The 19,603-nt window shown below is 43.4% G+C and overlaps 1 protein-coding gene across 1 annotated transcript in view; it reads right to left on the bottom strand.

Moving 5' to 3' along the window:
- The window catches only part of LOC308300549 (gamma-aminobutyric acid receptor subunit rho-2-like), a gene marked incomplete at both ends in the record, with an annotated part of 48,248 nt that extends 29,880 nt beyond the window's left edge, over positions 1 to 18,368 (bottom strand). Inside the window, 2 exons of the mRNA XM_080744409.1 lie at positions 17,359 to 17,465; positions 18,241 to 18,368. Coding sequence (XP_080600535.1) covers positions 17,359 to 17,465; positions 18,241 to 18,368 — 235 coding nt within the window. The remainder of the gene's footprint in view (positions 1 to 17,358; positions 17,466 to 18,240) is intronic.
- Between the last annotated feature and the right edge of the window lie 1,235 nt (positions 18,369 to 19,603).

Raw genomic sequence — 19,603 nt, forward strand, 5'->3', positions numbered from 1 at the left:
TCTCAAAGAAGTCAATGAAGAGCGACTGGCCGTGTTTCTTTCTGAGAAGCAATGTGACTTCAGTATGAACGCTCCTTACACAAGTCACGCTGGCGGAGTCTGGGAACGTCAGATACGTACTGTGAGAAGCATCCTACAGGCAACTATCGAGCTCTCCTCAGGCAGATTGGATGATGCTTCTTTACGAGCCTTCCTGTATGAAGCTATGAACATAATAAATAATCGTCCTCTCACCATCGACAATCTAAACGATCCAAACAGCCTTGAACCACTTACTCCTAATCATCTCCTGACTATGAAGTCCGTCAAAGCCTTACCTCCACCTGGTACATTTGTACGAGAGGACATGTATGCCCGGAAAAGATGGCGGCATGTTCAATACCTTGCCGAACAGTTCTGGAGTCGATGGCGCAAAGAATATATGGCCAATATCGCAACCAGACAGCGGTGGCACGCCCCACGGAGAAATCTCCATGTTGGAGATGTGGTGATGGTGCAAGATGATGGCCTGCCCAGAAACGAATGGCGGCTGGGCAGAGTCGTGGACACCACTACGGACCGTGACGGACTTGTTCGGCGAGTGAAAATCAATCTTGGTGACCGGAAGCTTGGCAAGAAGGGCGAGCGACTATGCAAGCCATCAGTACTGGAACGGTCCGTACAGAAGCTGGTCCTTTTGTTGGAGGCCGGCGAACCTGCCTTGTAGGTCACGACTCTCACTCCCTGGAGCGTTAATACCTTTAAAATCACCTGTGCCTACCTTAAACCACTGTGATTTTAGGTGGGAGTGTAACTGCCCCGGGGTTGACCTAACTCTTGTGTCTGAAGGGTTCTGGTTCTCTCGCTCAGCGGTGGCGTTTCCTCCCTTGGGAACGAGCACTAAACGGACGCGCGCTTCAGCAGGAGAATTGTTTGACAGTCACGACGACGAGCCACGCTGCGGGGGTTCGGCCAAACAATGGAAATGTTTGGGGCGAACTTGCAACTTAAATAAAATAACGTCATACTATGTGAGGACGGGAACTTCTTTAACCTGGAGGACAAGTGAGTCTTTTGACGTTGCCGACAATCGCCTTTCTTAAACACACGCACTTGAACAAGTCTCTAAATGGGTATAACTCTCATCATTTCAGCCCGCAACTCTGTCCCACATCAAACAAACTAACCTCATCGGCATTCTCGAATGCGTTTGCAAATGAAGGAAGGAGAATGAGGATACTGACCTGGAGCAAGAGTGAGTCCTTAATCTGTCACCAATAACCGGGCATAATAGCCTACAAATGAATGCAAGTCTAATGACCAAATATACTGTTCCCCGACAGCATCGCTTGTGTCACACTGCACGGACCAAATGAAATAGCGCCAGCTGGAAAGGGCCACAAGGTATTTGTTTGTTTTATTTTGCAGAGCGCTAAATGTTTTGATACAATTGTTTCTTCTTTTGTTTTGTTTGTTTTCTTGATGCTGGTGTTGGCTCTTTTTGGTTATATGGCTCTAACTTCATGGTGATTTACATGATTTTAATTATTGGATTCATGATGAATTGTTGAAATGCACTGAAATATAATGAATTAGCAAAGGATCTGAACACAAATGTATTAATGTGATGTTTTCTAATTGACCTTTTTCTATGGTGTTTTTATAGTTTTCACGTTGAGAAAATAAAGGATATGAACTCATCAGTTGAGCTTGCTCTGTGTCTGGCTGGAACGCTACAATGGGCACCGCCAACTCAGCGCATGAGTAGCACAGCTTTGGTGCAGAAAGTCATGTGGCAAGTACTAGGAGCTGATGGTAGCTGTTGCGCTCCACCTCAGCATTCCATCTCCCAGGGGGTCTAGCGAAATTTTTAGGGCTGGGATGCGATTAAAATTTTTAATCTAATTAATTACAGGCTCTGTGATTAATTAATCGCAATTAATCGCACATCGATATTTGACCTGAGAAGCATTTTTTTTTCAAGTAAAACACATTTTGTTGTACCCAACAAGTGAGTTTTTTTAATCTAAATTTCGCATCCACTGGGCCAAGCAAAGCGCTCTGATCGGCTACTTTTCCCTTTGCGTTTGTCGTCTCTTCTTGGTTGGCATCGCTATGATCGGTATGCCCGAAACTGAAGGTTCTGTGGTGCAAAAACTAAGTGCGATTAAAATGCGTTAATTTTTTTAATCGCGTTAATTTTCTGTAATTAATTAATCTTAATTAGTCAGTTAAAGAGGTGGTGCCTGGAGGAAATATAGAGTTACTCTGGTCTGAGACAAGACCAGGCCAATGAGAGTCTGAGCCTCGGAGGAGGTGGTGGGTCTAACGAGACAGCAAATCAGCAGAAACAGAAAATCAACAGAAACAGTGGAGGGAGGGGGAGCTCAGCCAGAGCTCTTAATTTCTCCCTTTGAACTTCAAAGGCGGTTGTGCACACCTCGTTAGTGATCTCTCTAATCAATGAAAGCATCAAAGACAACGACCTATTTGATTCCTGTCATAGAGGGGAGGGGGAGGGGGAGGGGGGAATGGGACAAGGTCAGACTCAAGCTCCACAGCGCAGAGTCTGAAATCAGGCTAACATTCAGCGAAAATAGGTAAGAGCTACATTTGTGAGTTTGTAGATAGTCTATGCAGGGTTCAAGTGGTTCATCTGTGCAGTCGCAAGGGGTTGGTGTCTAGGACACACCATATGCTCCCTGTGTAGCGTGAGGACCCGGGATCAAATATGCCTCGCATGCCTCTCCTCTCTCTCTCTCTCTCTCTCTCTGCCCTTGGTTTCCTAAAAAATGCCAAAAATAAAAAAAAAGCTGGGTGGTGTCAGTGGCGGCCAGGCTTACATAACTAGTGGCAAAGCTGTTACCTGGAATAGGGAATATTAACTCATGCCCTGTGGCAGCTGTCAGCTGTGTGCCCCCACCCTCCGTACACTTCCTCATGCCCACAAGTTATGTCACCCATCACATGCCAGACAACACAGAGCTCAGTGCCAGGCTATACTACTGCATCTCTTGGGACGGTACACTAGGGGGCAGACAGTCTGCTGGGCGAGGGAACCGTCGGTCCTGACTCCTGCTACAGCCATGATTGTGGCAAGACCAGCGCAAGATTTGAGGTGTTACTTGAAATAGCAAGCAATAACACATTCCCATAACCTTTCTCCCGGTTCATTCGATGGGGCAAACAGGAGACCAGAGACCCGGAGTGTGAAAGGAGAGAATAATTGATTCTTTTTGGGTGGTGGTGGCCTGAAAAGCTTGAGAACCACTGCTCCAATGTCCACAGAAGCATATGAAGCATATCCAGAATGCTACAAAGGCATGCCCAAAATAGGGGTACAGACAAGAAAATGCATATACATGTCACGTAGATGGATGGCCATGAATTGAGATGCACCCTGCAAAAAATGTTCAGAGTTGGGTGGAAATATGTGTAAAAGAACTGAATTTGAGGTGGGCATGTCTCTCTCGCCCCCTCTGCATAGGAAAGTGACATTGATGAGCGGTGCTCCTCTCCTAAAAGTTGAACTATATGCTACCCAGAGCAGCCAAGAGCTCAGAAACAAGATGCTTGACGCTAGGAAGAAAAGCACTCCAGGACCAGCGCAGAGTCCTGCATGGGTCCGATTTTGACAACCCGCGCCCGCCCTGCCCGTCATTAATCAGATCCACGGACTGATCCGTTACCCGTCATTATATCAAAATCAAAACCAGATCCGCCCCGCCCATAAAAGTATTGACCCGGCCGTCTACCCGTAATTACATGCATTAAAGTAAATAGCCTACAGCGGTGCGTGCATGCTTCCAAATGGCATCGCACTCGATCGTCCCTGCACGCCGTCCTCAGTGTTTGCTACGCAATATACAGCAGTAGCCTATTTACATAAACGCCAGGTCGGCTGCCACTCTTAATTATTTTTTGACCGGTCAAATACCTGTCGGGTCCTCGCGGGGCCCCGGCACGTTGCAGGACTCTGCTCCAGCGTGTCTTTAACAAAGAAATGCGTCAATGTGTGACACATTGTGAGCGTGTAGATCTGCTATTTTTGCTATTTCCAAACGAATTGAAGAAATGAAGGAAAATCACACAGGCAATAATAACCACTACCACTGCTCTAAGGACATATAACACACAATTACAGTAAAAGGGATGGAGAGTTTTAGGCCTGATTCAGTATAGACAGCCAGGAATTAGCCAGGAGAACTGTGTCCACTTACCGAAACCTCCTTAGTCGTCTGATTCAGATTTTACTAAAGGTTATATTGAATAAGCTGGAAATGTTTCGCAAGGAAATCGTAAGTGCATTTTAAGGGAACTCTTAAAGCAGGCAAATGCACTCCAACCGGTTCAAGTCCCACTCATGAGCAACACTCTGTTGTTTCCTTGCCAAACCAATCACAGCTGGTAGGAATTTGTCTCCATTTGTTCAGAGTAGACAACCTACATGCATATCGTCACTGTCGGGTGGAAACCTTGTACAGTCTTATAAATGTAATTAAAATGCTGAAAATAGCAGATATACAAGCCCACAATATATCTGCAATTGTCACTACTTAGGTTATGACAAAGTAGGGCATTCATTTCCAAAAAAAAAAAAAAACACACACACACTTGTGTGCCATGTGTGTGCCAAAAAGAATTCCACACCAGGTGAAAACGATTTACGATGACGTACAGTAGGATGAGTGACAATATGAGGACTCTCATTGGTTAAGTCTTATCTTCCCCCTGATACCTTGTTACCCAGGCTTTTATTTTCAGGCTTTTATTTTCAAACAGCCGATCTACAAGCACACTTGTGCTGTTTTCACTACTGTTGTGTGACAGCCTTCTATGATGAAGCAGGGTTTACTTTGCAAAGAAACGTACAAATTTCTTCCCGACAGTGACGATATTTACAACCCCGTATTATGTTGGTGTGCCCATGGATTCTTGGGACATGAAAAGTGTGCCCATGCAGAAAAAAGGTTGAGAAACACTGCCGTAACGTACAGAGCTTTAAGAGGCTGCAGCACAGTTGTGCAAACAAGCTGCCTGGACATAGGCTTATGTCAACATAAAGGTCAACACACCAGGGGTTAATGTGAGAATGGATGACCGAGACAGCAAGTGTTTTGAGTCACTGCAGACAGAGGTACATACATTCTTCTGGAGACACATATGTCATGTCCTGACCTAGTATGAGCGAATAACTATTGATATTGTGTCAGCATTCGGTAATAATGGTAAATCTTTTTTTAATTGTCATAAAAATATCACAAACAGCAAATCTACAAGCTCACAATGCTTGTGAGTGCAGTCATGTCTTTTTTTTTCAGTCAGTAGAGCACTCGTCTTTCGAACACAAGGTTATGGGTTTGATCCTTTGAAAAGAATATTCTCTAAAATATTAAGCCCATATTTGAAACAGTTCATCATGCTTTTATTTAATCACAGGTAGATTATGGCAACTCCATTTTCTCTGTCTGCTCTGCAGCAGAAAGCTTCTCTCTACTCTATTAAAGGGGTTATGTCATGCCCCGTAGAAATTCACCAAAGCGATTTTTATCATTTCAACAAATAAGCATAAACAAACTACTTCACATGAACGATATTGATTTAACTAAGATATCCAAACTTTTCTTTCTTTCTTTTCACACAGTGAAAAAAGTGTAAATTAATTTCGCTTTCACATCATATTGCTCAGGTGCATCTTGACCTTGACAACAGTACTTAACAGACTGCAGAGAATCTAGATGGAAAGGAGATTTAGTAGAATGATTTAAATAGAACTATAAAACATCTGGAAAAGGAGGATGAGGACCAAAATTCTGAACCTGCGGTTCCTCTCATACTGAGCGGCATTACTATTGCAACAACACATCATCAGTAGGGTAAAACTAGCCTGTCTCACGATGGTCTAATCCCGGCTCACGTTCCCTATTTGTGGGTGAACAATCCAACGCTTGGTGAATTCTGCTTCACAATGATAGGAAGAGCCGACATCGAAGGATCAAAAAGTAACGTCACTATGAACACTTGGCCGCCACAAGCCTGTTATCCCTGTGGTAACATTTCTGACACCTCCCGCTCAAAGCCCCAAAAGCCAGAAGGATCGTCTATTTTGTTCTTTTATATTCATGAATTTCTTTTTATGTTTTTGTTTTATTCGTTTTATTTGTGCTTTAATCTGTATTTTACTTTTTTGATATACTTTTTTATTGATGGTGATTTGATTTCAGTTTTTACCCTGTAAAGCAGTGGTTCTTAAAGTGGATTCCAGGGACTCCTTTATGGAGGTCTAAATTGACCCATAAAGTCTGTAACTCTGACAGCATTCAAATGGAACCAAATGGACCCTAACGGGTACATTTGGTTCCATTTGTATGCTGTCAGAGTTAATGGGAGGCCTCGAAATGTAAAAGTTTGAGAAACACTGCTGTAAAGCACATTGGAACCCATGATGTCTGGAAAGGTGCTATACAGATAAAGTGTGTTGTTGCTATTATTATCTCATCCATACATGTATACTGCTGTACTGTGCTCTGTACCCTGTGGCAGAGCACTGCCTCTGTGAGAAAGCGAGTGTGTCATCATTTGACACAATCTGTTAATCTTTCAAATGGAATTACCAGTAAACAGTAAACCAGGCATACGAGAGAAAACAAATCCAGATAATCCATATGCATCCATGTGACACAATATTCTGTTTGTATTTCCTCGCTGTCGGGCAGATACCTCTTATCTCCATATTACTCCATAATACATTTTGTGTGTGTTAGCTGTTTTGGAATGAGTTTTATGAGAAAGTGAAAGTAGTTCATTTGTCTGTACATAATATGAAAAGTAAATGGTAAATGGTGCATTTATATAGCGCTTTTATCCAAGGCGCTTTACATAGATTGTGCATTACATTCACCCATTCACACACACAGTCATACACTGATGGCGGAGGAAACCATGCAAGGCACCAACCTACTCACCGGGAGCAATTAGGGGTTCAGAGTCTTGCTCAAGGACTCTTCGACATTAACTCAGGGGGAGCCCGGATTCAAACTGGGAACCCTTCGGGAACCCTTCGTGCTCTAATAACGGGGTTTCTCTACCCCCTGAGCTATGCCACCCCTATAATAAATAATAAAAGTATTAACCCCATTAAAACCAGGAAAGCATCTGTGTAATTCTAGATTTGGCCTTGGCTATATTAAAAAATACCAGATATAGGCTACGGTACATTCGGTACAAGCTCACAGCTCAAAGCTTACAATTACTGAGAAGCAACCGTTTTGGACATACAAGGTTTCCACATGACAACAATATGCTGCATTGGGGGATTTATTCAGTAGTTGTTTTTTTGTTGTTTTTTTATTTTTTATCATGCAAAGTCCTCACATGACTTTCTGTGAATATAATTTCGCATCACTCATATTAACCACTTAAACTTGGACTGCTTTTTTCTATCTACAACAGATCGCTTTGCCAAAAATAACCGATCTACAAGCTCACAACGCGCGTGCCAGTGGTGCACTTGTGCTGGAGACCTGGGTTGAAATCTGGGGTGGAAAGGGAAAGTTACATAGAGCAGCTTTAAAGTGATCCCTGACTAATACGACAAATATGCCATGAGCAACTTATGTCTCCATGGAGATATGATGACATCACACAGTCCTCAGCCGATGATGTGGCGTGATGTCATACAATACACAAACGAGCCCTACAGTATAAAGGGGCAATTCTTGCCAGGAAAGAAGCATTTCTTCGACTCAGACCTTATCGCCAGGGTTGGCTTATAGCAGCTGTCGGTAGGACCATATATGGATTCTGTTAGTGTGGATCTCCTAACAGGGCATCATCTGGGATACAATCCCTTTTATGCCCATATATGGAGATCCCTAACAGAATCCCTTTCATGCCCATATATGGAGATCCCTAACAGAATCCCTTTTATGCCCATATATGGAGATCCCTAACAGCATCCCTTTATGCCCATATATGGAGATCACTAACAGCTAACAGAACCCCTTTTATGCCCATATATGGAGATCCCTAACAGAATCCCTTTTATGCCCATATATGGAGATCCCTAACAGAATCCCTTTTATGCCCATATATGGAGATCCCTAACAGAATCCCTTTTATGCCCATATATTATGGAGAAATCCCTGCTCTGAGTATCTGACATCAGTGTGATGTCACCTGTTTATGCCCATATATGGAGATCCCTGCTCTGCGTATCTGGTTGCTATGGTAAACAGTTGGTTGCTAGGGTAAAAAAACATGGTTGCTATGGTAAACAGTTGGTTGCTAGGGTAAACAGTTGGTTGCTAGGGTAAAACCATGGTTGCTAAGGTGGTTGCTAACGTACACTAACAAACCAGCAACAACAGACTGTTGCCACAGCAACGTACACAAAGGTTTGTGTACACATGTGGTGTGATGTCATACTGATGCGGAGATATGAGCAGGGCAAAGGTGTGACGTGTGACGTGTGACGGACGGACGGCCGGTGGAGGTTTTCATAGTAAACTGCTCCCTTACGGTCGCAACAATGTAAAATTAAAAACACCTTCAATATTTTATTTCTTCTAGAAATAGCTAATCTTTCACTCAACAGGAGAAATGCCTGTCGCAAGTTGATGATGTCATAAATGTCATGTGTGATCTAACCCTATGGAATTTATGGCATGCATGTGCTAAAAACACATTTGAAATATTGAGTTGATGCTCATATTAACCATATGAAGTATTAAGTTTGTTTTTATTTGCACATGCATGCCATAAATTCCATAGGGATAGATCACACATTACATTTATGACATCATCAACTTGCGACAGGCATTTCTCCTGTTGAGTGAAAGATTAGCTATTTCTAGAAGAAATAAAATAATTAAGGTGTTTTTAATTTTACATTGTAGTTATAGAGGACAATTATAATGTATTAAGGCATATTTGTCGTATTAGTCAGGGATCACTTTAACACTTTTAACACTAAAAATATCACTTCCTGCAGTCAGTGTGATGTGTTGCCACAGAATTCTAAAACCTCATTAACATACTTAGTCGTGCATTGCATCTCACATGGAAAACAGCAGATCTACAAGCTCACTGCTGTGTCGCACAACTAAATCAGACTTAAGCAGCTTCCCTGCTCGCAGTTCTCTGCTCTTCTAATCCAATGGAATGTGTTTACCATTTGTCTCTGCTGCTCCTCCATATAGCTCTTTAAATGCTGCATGTGTAGGCTATGTTAGAGGATTGTGTCACATGTCCCTGACATGTCTAAATAATGAATGGTAAATGATGTGTTTATATAGCGCTTTTTATCCAAAGCGCTTTATATAGATTGTGCATTACTGCACATTCACCCATTCACACATACATTCATACACAGATGGCGGAGGAAACCATGCAAGGCACCAACCTGCTCATCGGGAGCAATTAAGGGTTCAGTGTCTTGCTCTTGGACACTTCGACACTAACTCTGGAGGAGCCTAGGATCGAACTATCGAAACTGGGAACCTCACGGTTCCCATCCGGCCACTCCACCCCTGAGCCATTGCCGCCCTAATGTATGTACATTATGTGTATGTCATTGGTTCTCAATGGTAGGTCCAGGGACCTTCAGGGGTCCAAATGGAAACAACATTTGAACACTCAGAGTTAAATTAACATTGGGGGTTTTACAGTGTCCCAGGGGAAAAAATAAGAAATCATATACTGTATACTGTATACCTGGACCTGACATGGAGAACCAGCCAATGACTACATCGACATGGAGTTCCATTGTTTGTTTAGTGTTTGAGATGGCTGTATGGTGCAAATAATTTCCTTAATGCAGTTGTTCTCAAAATGGTGTCCGGGGCCCCCAGGGGTCCTGGAGGAGGTTTCAAGAGGGTCCCTAGCAAAAGGAGGAACAGTTTATCCATTCACACCCTATTTTATATAAGCTACGTATAGTAGCCTACTTTGGATATTTTGTAAGATTTATGTAAAATGTATATAACAAAACAGAAGTTAGTCCCATGAGAGAACGTATAACAATCACTGCTGAAATCATAGGTTTCTCTCTCCACCTTTACAGCACATGGAGAATTTGGTACAAAATCTAATCTAACAACAGAGATCTCTTATGTCGGGCAACAAACCATTTCAAAAGGGTCCTTGACATGAAAATGTTTGAGAATCACTGCCTTAATGGACTAATAAATCTATCTACGGTATCTTTGTACACTGAGCTGTTATCCTCTGTGTGGAAGAAAGCCTGTTTTTCTTCCAGGCTACAGGCTCTGCAGTCTCCCTCCCCACCACCACCCCCACCACCCCCACCACCACCACCACCACCACCACCGCTTTGTCCTCAAGATATGTCTCCACCTTTCCAGTCATCGTGGCACCGCTCACTCACTTCACGCACAGACAACTCGGAGCGCAGCGCAGCTCGTAAATCCCTTGGGGAAAGCCCTTGTGGGAATTACAGCACAATACCAAATATCACAGATTAGGATGGGACTTTGCAATGAAGCTGACTTGCTCCTCGGTGCTGTCTGTGTTGTTGGAGCACTAAAAGCAGTGCTTCTTAAACATGCTCATGTCAAGGACCCCCTTCTGAAAATATTTTGTTTTATCCACCTGTTTCCGTGAGAATTTACTGTAGAATTATTTGTGGGACACTTCCAGAGAACAGCAGACATACAAGCTCACGTCGCGTCGCAGATGCAACCGTTGTGAGCTTGTAGGTCACTCTTGGCTGCGGTGCCGGATCAGTCGCACTCCTTCTACGTAAGTCCGAAGGTTCATTAGTCCGAAGAATACTATGCCTAACTCTAACCCTAACCCTAACCTTAACCTCAGTAACCCTAACTCAATTCGGACTAATGAACCTTCGGACTTATGGGCAGTCCCCATGCACAATGGGACGTTGGAAAGTTGTGGATATAGTTTTCAAAATGTTTCAAACATAGCCGATCTCTGAGTGCGCCATGATACCCATTTCAAGTTCCCCATATGGTCCCTGGACTCCACTTTTAGAACTACTGTTGTAAAGGACTAAAGCACGCAACATCTAAATTCTAAAGATGTGTTTGGAGAGAGATAAAAAAGCATCCATTTCACCTAATGATGTTGAACTGTTCCTCTTTCAGTAGATTAATCACTGAAATATGTCCTCTGCCAGTCAACGCAGATTAAGACAATCCCAAGCATACTTTAGACACCACCGTCAATGCAAGACATTGAGAGAATCATAATATTGTGGCATCATCTTTGTTGGGACGCCTTGCGTGAAATATGAGGGGAAAAGGCTGACAGGCTGTCTCTGCAATGTGACAAGAAATGCATGACGGGTCTTTTCACATCTCCGGATGGTTTTCTTGAACATGAGGTAAACAAGGACGTCTTGACAGAAGCCTGCTTCCAGAAGCAGTAGCACCACAAACAAAACTAAAAAACAAAGCATAAAACTAAACAAATCCAGCCCAAATAAAATCCTTATTGATTTAGCCTAGTATCTTAAAGCTAATTTGTGTGATACCACTGTGAGGGTACTGCTTGTTGGCCATGTTTGCAGTGGTAGAAAGTAACAAAGTACATTTAGTCAAGTACTGTACTTACTTACAATTCTGAGACACTTTTACTTTATTTGAGTATTACCATTTTTCAATACATTATACTTCTAGTCCACTACATCTCAAAGGCAAATGTTGTGCCTTTTACACCACTACAATTACTTGACAGCTTTTGTTTTGAGTATTACCATTTTTCAATACATTATACTTCTAGTCCACTACATCTCAAAGGCAAATGTTGTGCCTTTTACACCACTACAATTACTTGACAGCTTTAGTTTCAAGTTTCTTTGCAGATTTAGGTAAATAGGTAAATAACCAGTAAGACTCCCTAATCGGGAGATAAGCGACCGTCAGGTCACATGTATACACAAAGAGGGCTGTAACTGCCATTGCTTCCTAGACATACTGTGTACCGATTTGCGTGATTTTAGGGCAAAAATTGTAGGAGCAGTGTCCACAAATGTGTTTTGCAAGAATCGGCCTCATGGTGGCGCTAGAAGAGGGCCATGTGACAAATGAGGGGTGGGGTGTCCGCGTTGCCTTGGCGGACAAATAGGTACCGGCCCCGGCTCTCCCGGACGCTCCTAGCCCGAGTTACAGCATTTTATGTGAGCTGCAGTGTAGGGGGTCCTCCACTGGGGGCGTCACCACTTTTGCATCCGTTCTGGAGCACCAGGAGTGGGTGGTCCCCGGGAATTCCCCGTGAGCAGCCCCGTTGGGGTGGTCATTTGGTCATTTTTGCACATTTGGTCATTTTTTACACTTGGGGGTCCCCCAGGGAGCTGGGGGTCCCTGGAGCTCTGGGGGTCCTTGGAGGTTGTAGTTTGGCAGGTAAGGAGTGTCTGTGCAAAATGTGGCATGGATGGGGGCAACGGTTGTGGAGATATGAGCAGGGCAAAAGTGTGACGTGTGACGTGTGACACCTGGGGGTCCCCCAGGGACCTGGGGGTCCCTGGAGCTGCGGGGGTCCTTGGAGGTTGTAATTTGGCAGGTAAGGAGTGTGTGTGCAAAATTTGGCATGGATGGGGGCAACGGTTGTGGAGATATGAGCAGGGCAAAAGTGTGACTGACTCACAGACAGACGGACAGCCGGTGGAGGTTTTGGTAGTAAATGCGACCTGACGGTCGCAATAAAAAACATTCATTAACCATTTAAGCGATATGTTATACTTTGGATATTCGAATATTTTCAAAAGATTCTGACAAATTTCAGTGCATGGCTTTGCTTCTGTAAGTTTATATTGATGCCAATACTTTTGTACTTTTCCTCAACTAAAATGGAATACCGGCCTTTTACTTGTAACAGATAATTCTTGTATTGTGGTATTGGTATACTTTCACTTAGGAAAAAATACTTCTTCCACCATGGACTGGAGAATATTCCCAACTGGCTGCACCTGCACACAGTTGATAATGAAGCCTCATCCACTGACTGACAGTGGCTCTCTATAGCACACAGCAGATGCAGCACAATCTGAACGAAACAATGAACAAGACAAATACAAACAACAAACGTGTTCTTCAGGATAAGGATTCACAGCCAAGCTGTTTCATCATGTATAATTGGAAGACAAAGTGCTCGAACGTGTGGGATTTGCGTGACTAAGTTGTCCATTCTTCTTCTCCGCCGATACAATAAGAGAGCCTGGCCTATGATGGATTCTTGGCTCTGATGCTGATTCTGATTAAGGAGAGTGCTAGACCATCGATTACCAATGTTTTTAACTATTTTGTCAAAAAGTGCTAAATTGATTGTAAAACACGTGACATGCATGCATAGAGGTGCACACACACACACACACACACACACACACACACACACACACACACACACACACACACACACACACACACACACACACACACACACACACACACACACACACACACACACACACACACACACACACACACACACACACACACACACACACACACACACACACACACACCACATACTGGGCCGCACACACACACATCCTCCCTAAACAAATTGATTGAGTTTGGTCTCATTGGGGACATTCACATATGTCAACTTCTCAGAATGTGTTTGAACAAGACAAGTGCATGATGCAGAAGCAGAACAAAGCTGTCTGCTTCACTGATAAGCCAGATGCAACAACGTCAATCCTAGAGGGATCCGTGTCTCTCATCTGTTCCTGTCTAAGCCTGATTTATACGTGTTTGCGTGCCGGTGTCGTCCAGCGCAAAATAGCCGATCTGCATACTGTATAGATGTGCTATTTTTAGCAACACGACAAGATACCGGCGCACAACCTAGACTGTTAGTCCCACAGCACCAAGAACATTCACAGTGAGACATCCATTTATTTCAGCCCCTCTTCTGGTGGTGAGAACAAGTTTGCATTCAGGCAAAAGATATGAGAACAACATATCCTTCACTTCAGGTAATAAGATTCATAATTTCTAAATCTCGGCTGCGGGTGCCAAGCAAAGCGTAGAGCAGGGATAGAAAACAAAACAGTAGACATCAGGCTGAATTGCTACTACTAGAGCAGGGGTCTTCAACGTTTTCAGGCAAGAGAGAGAGATGAAGCAGGGACCCCCACAACCTTCTCATAGATTCCATATAGTTTCATCGTTTGACAGCACAGTGGATTTTGGATTCATGTCAATTTAATAGACCTTTCACTCTGTACTTATTCTGCTCTTTTTCCCCTCTACACCAAACCTCTTTGCCGAAAATAGCCGATCTACTGCGAGGCGTTGTGAGCTTGTAGATCTGCTATTTTTGGCAACAGTTCTCAGAATATGGACACTAGGGTTCAAGTTGTTAATATTAAAAGTATTGGAAGATTTGGAGGACCCCCTGTAGTAACTCTGAGGACCCCCTAGCTGTGACCCCCTGTTGAAGACCCCTGTACTAGAGAGTGTAGCGTTTACTACAGCAGATGTTAGAGAGACACTGTCACAAAGCCAAGAAGTCAGTCTCAATCCCTGCAACCTTACTGTCCTTGCATTATTTTAAATTACACGTCAGAACAAATTGCTTCCAAGCTGGCCCACACCTCTCTTGTTCCATCACACTAAAACAAAAAACATGTGAGGGCAATAAAATCCTTATTATAACTCAGAGACTGTAGAAATGTAACCAAATGGACTCTTACGGGTCCCTGATTTAAATTAACACTCTGGATTTTACACATACAGCAGTTGGGTACAGTCTTACACCATCTCAAGAACAGTGTGTTCTTCTACGGTAATAAAATACAAGAAAGAAGTGTGTGACTGTGAGCTTGTTATAAGATGACAGATTTCTAGAATTTGAGTTTGGATAATTTACCACCAAACAATATATTCATGGCTTCATATTTCTTAGTAAACTCCCCATAGTGTAGTTCAGCTGTTCAGGGGTGGGCATGCAACCACCTCTTTTTGGTCTTCCAGGTGGTCAGATTGGACTATTGAAGCGATCAATCAATCAAAAACAAGCATTATTTAACCTTTATTGTTTGACCAACATAAAACTTAATTACTTCCCAGATAGTCCAAAATTATATTACATTTAATGTAGTCGGCACTACTTAAGTTCAGGAGGGAATACTACTCCTGATAATAATCTCCTCCCCCTCATAATCACCTCCAATTAGCCTGATATCAACTCCTCCCAAGCGCATCTGATTGTAATATTTTGATGACAAAACCTCCCCTATTCCTTCTCTCGAGACAATCAAGGGTTGCATATTCATACCTCCCTGTGCTCACTTGCACAGAGATTTTAATTGAACGTGAAATTGTCCTCCGTCATACACTAGGATGAATTAGCTTTTGTTGAGCAGCAAATTCAGTACCACTTAAAACGGACCTGTAAAGAGCACATCTGTTACTCTCTATTTCACCCTACACAAATTGATTCTATTTTTGCTGAACGTTCCCTCCAGAATAGGGATGCTGGGGGTTCATGTGGTTAACAAAAGTGTCATTTTATGTTTTATGCATAATCGCCCATCCCTAATCCTTTTCCTCCTCTTTTCTATGCATTCTTTGCCTATCCTTTTCTACAGGTTCCTGATGGGGGCTCTCCGAACATCCTTGCCATCGTGGATCCCAAAGCCAAAATGACTCAGGGATTCGTGCCCCTCAGAACCAACAAACTTCAAGTGCCTCGGCCCCTCGCCCCCTTCTCTCCATCCCTCTTCCCCACCTCCCTGCCTCTCCTCCTCCCTGCCTCCCTCCATCCACCTTGTCCTTACATCCCCTCATCCCTGACCCTCCATCTGCCAGCTCCTCCATCCTCCATTCCTCCTCTCCTACCCAAACCCCTTTGCCCCTTCACTCACGTGCCCCCTCTTCACGTCATCCCTTCGACGCCCCATCATCATCCCTGCCCCCCCATCATCCCATTCCTGCACCCCTTAAAGCAGTGGTTCTCAACCTTTTCAGGCCGCATGCGCATGTAGATCGGCTATTTTCACAATTTCTGCCTCTAATATTTGACAATTTGGTCAAGAAGAACCACTGCCTTCAAGGACAAATCCGCACTAAATAACATATAATTATGCTAATTTTCCTACTGATCCCAAATGACTGTCCATGGGGTCTATTAGGCAGAAATACCCCTGTTGTCCTGTTTCCCCAGCAGCCCTCACGTCAGCTTTGGAAAACGATCGTGTGCCCAAAAAGGTTACGCAGCCCTGGTGTATTCGTTTGTAGTTACCAACTACTCTATGAGGGCACATAGGTGCAGAGCTGAAAAGATTATTCATAACTACATGTTCAGGTCGCTACGCAGCCTTCAAATCTAGTTTAAAGTGGTCTCCAAATATGGGCATGTTACGTTTGTAACGTTCACGTCACCAACCATCAGCCACCAACAAGGCAGGTTTCAGATAGGTTCAGCAATATTTCATTCAGACGACCACATTATTATCATAATAACATATTTTTTGTGCATGACCTGGCAGAGATTAACCACTTGAGGCTATTTCATACTTTGTCTTACGACTATGCTGCACAGCGAAAATACAGTTAGTTGACTGGAGTAAATGGTAAATGGTGCATTTATGTAGCGCCTTTATCCAAGGCGCTTTACATAGATTGTGCATTACATTCACGCATTCACACACACGGTCATACACTGATGGCGGAGGAAACCATGCGTGTCTTGCTCAAGGACACTTTGACATTAACTCTGGGGGAGCCCGGGATCGAACTGGGAACCTTACGGTTGCCAAGCAGCCACTCTACCTCTGCTGAGCCACTACTGCCCAGTACCCCAGGAGTACCCCAGGGTTCTATACTAGGACGCCTACAGTAGATAGGCTGTTTTAGCTATTTTCAAAGGTATTGTAAACCATTTTTAAGTCTTTGCCTATAATGAATGACATTCCCACAATTAGAGACACCAAGTTGAAAGCAGTCAAGCACTTAAACCATATAGGATGCCCCAGGCCCAGGGTACTTGGTCCGCTCCTTTTTTTCCTTTACAGCAAATCTCTTTGTCAAATTGAATACACACACAATGGCAATAAGCCCTCTGAGATTTTTGTGTTATCTTTTTAGCACCGTAATCATACCACTGTACCTTTTTTGACAACTGTTAAAAAGGTTTTCCATCAAAAAGGAAGATCTACAAGCTCACGACAGGTCAGGTTGAGACGTGTGGTGAGCTTGTAAATCCGCGAAATGTTCTCCGCAAGAATAGGGTAGGCCATTTGGTCATTTTGTTCTCTCAACGTCTGGTTCTGGGCCCACCAAGGGGTCCAAATGGACCGTTATGGGAGGTAAATTAACACTGAGAATTTTACAGTGTAGAAAGATTAAAAGAAATCCTCGGACCAGAGGTTGAGAAACAGTGGAGGCTTTTTACCTGCAAAAGCTGGCCTCATGGTGAAGTCATGGTCGTCCACACGGAGCAGGTGGTCTGTCGTCGCCTTGCGAACTTTGGTTCCATCCAGCATCTTCTTGGAGAGGGGGCTGAGCAGAGGGTGGAGAGTAGACACACAGTGAACATTTCTGCACTGGCTCTTTCATGAGAAACAAAAGCATCTGCACATTGTGAATTACAAAGGCTAAATGATTTAGGCTACTTGTATTAGATGGCCTATACAAACATGCACAATGGCTTGGCCAGAATGGCCACATATTCATATAGCATAAAAGTATGCTACTCTATATTGTGTTTAGTGAGCCAAGTAGCCAGATAAAGCTTTATAAAACAATGTTTTTAGGGAATATAGCCTAATATGGGATCATTATTGTTTAAAGTCAGAGAAACATCACACATTTTAAATTAGGCCTACAATATTTTTGAATATTTACTGAATACCTCCACTGTAACCCGGGGCTGTCTTTCTTCAGTGACAGAAATAGACATATTTACTCATTCAAAAATAAATAAATAAATAGTCTTAACTATCACATTCCCTCCATATTTGAGTGAAGCTCCCGGGGAAGCATATATAAAATGTAATCTCCTACATATCTTTGCTGATGCTGTGGGATATTCTACAAGCAGTCAAAGATCATACTCCATCGGCTCCGTCTGCGCTTTGGATAAGCACATCCATACGCACAACGCACTCACCTCTCTGACATTAGTCCTATAGATGTTGATTTTTGTATCAAACGGACCGAACGGCTGTAGCCTACTATGAAGGTGACCTTATTGGAGACGTGTAAAATAGAGACAAAAAAATGAAATAAAATAATAATAAAAAATAAAATAATTAGACAAAACAGAAACACTTACTTTCCGGGCTTGACGACGTGGGAGTCCACTGCTGCAGACCACCGCTTTTTACGACTCCTGGTCTTTCGGCATTCCCCGATGACAATCAAGCACAAAAGTAAAAACAACATCCTGGTATAATATGGCATTATTATAGACGCGCACTTCAACAGTCCTCGAACGAGTAGAGGCGCACAGCGAGAGCCCTGCTGTCACACAGCACTGAACCATCTCCTTGTCAGAGGCGGAGGTGTGATGTTACGCATGGTAAAGTGAACCAGTGCGCGCCGCCCGGCTGCTCGCAGAGATGATCCGGCTCTAAATGGACCGCTGCGCTGCAGCGCACGCAGCATCAGGACCAGCAGACAAGCCAGGGCAGCCACCCTCCTCACTTATCCTGACGTAATACCAGGATTTGTAGTGCTATCGTAGCCACTATAGCCTCAGTGGTGGAACGTAACTAAACTGTACATTTACTTATAAGTACATTTTTGAGATTTGTAGGCTACAAATCTCAAAATTGTAGCCTATAGGCTAGCCTACTTGAGTATCTCCAATTTTCAATAGGCCTATATTTTCTTTTACTCCACTACATCTCGGATCCAAATATTGTAGACCTACTTTTACTCCACTATTAATATTGTTTGAAAACAGAGTAGCAGTATGACACCTTTGCTAATAAATAAAACATTTGAGTAGGCCTAGCAACTTTTTCCACCTCTGAGTAGCCTAGCCTGCAGGCTTCTGCAGCCACACGCCGCCTTCCAAAAGTATTCCCCTAACCTGCGTTTCCTAACTCCATGCGCTTCTGCGCTAAGACACAGCACAGCAGTTAGCCAACTTGGCCAGTGCTCGTTTTGGAGTCGACGGGGGAAGCGCTCGATCTTGGCCGCTGAAAGAAAGAAACCACTATCATTAAGCTTAAGTCAAGCAGGAGGATTCCCCAGCGAAAAAAAACATTTCAGGTCTCCCACATGGATCTAAGTATAGCCCATCTCTGTGGATTATGGGTATTAGCAAGTCACAAATCAAGTTGAATTGAGCTCGGTGTGATGGAGGCCATTCAAAAGAAGAGTCAGCAAAATATGAAATCTAAAAAAGAACTTTCAATGAGTGTGGAGGAGCTGCAGCAATTTGAAATGTTTTCCTTGCCTCTTTTGTGAATTTCTTCTAGCTTTAGTAGCCCAATTGGATGCAAACTGTACACACCATGGGGTGGTCATCCATATTGCCTCCCAATTGAAACGTTTCCTTTCCTCTTTTTGTCAATTTCTTCAAGCAAGTATTACATGCACAAACGGTAGGCCTACACAATCATCAGTGATTTGATTGTTGTCCATCTCCCCCCAAAACACTCTCCCTCTTTCTTTCTTTCTTGAGGGGG

The sequence above is a fragment of the Nannobrachium achirus genome (assembly GCF_963921795.1).
Source record: "Nannobrachium achirus genome assembly, chromosome: 16".
Lineage (NCBI taxonomy): Eukaryota > Metazoa > Chordata > Actinopteri > Myctophiformes > Myctophidae > Nannobrachium > Nannobrachium achirus.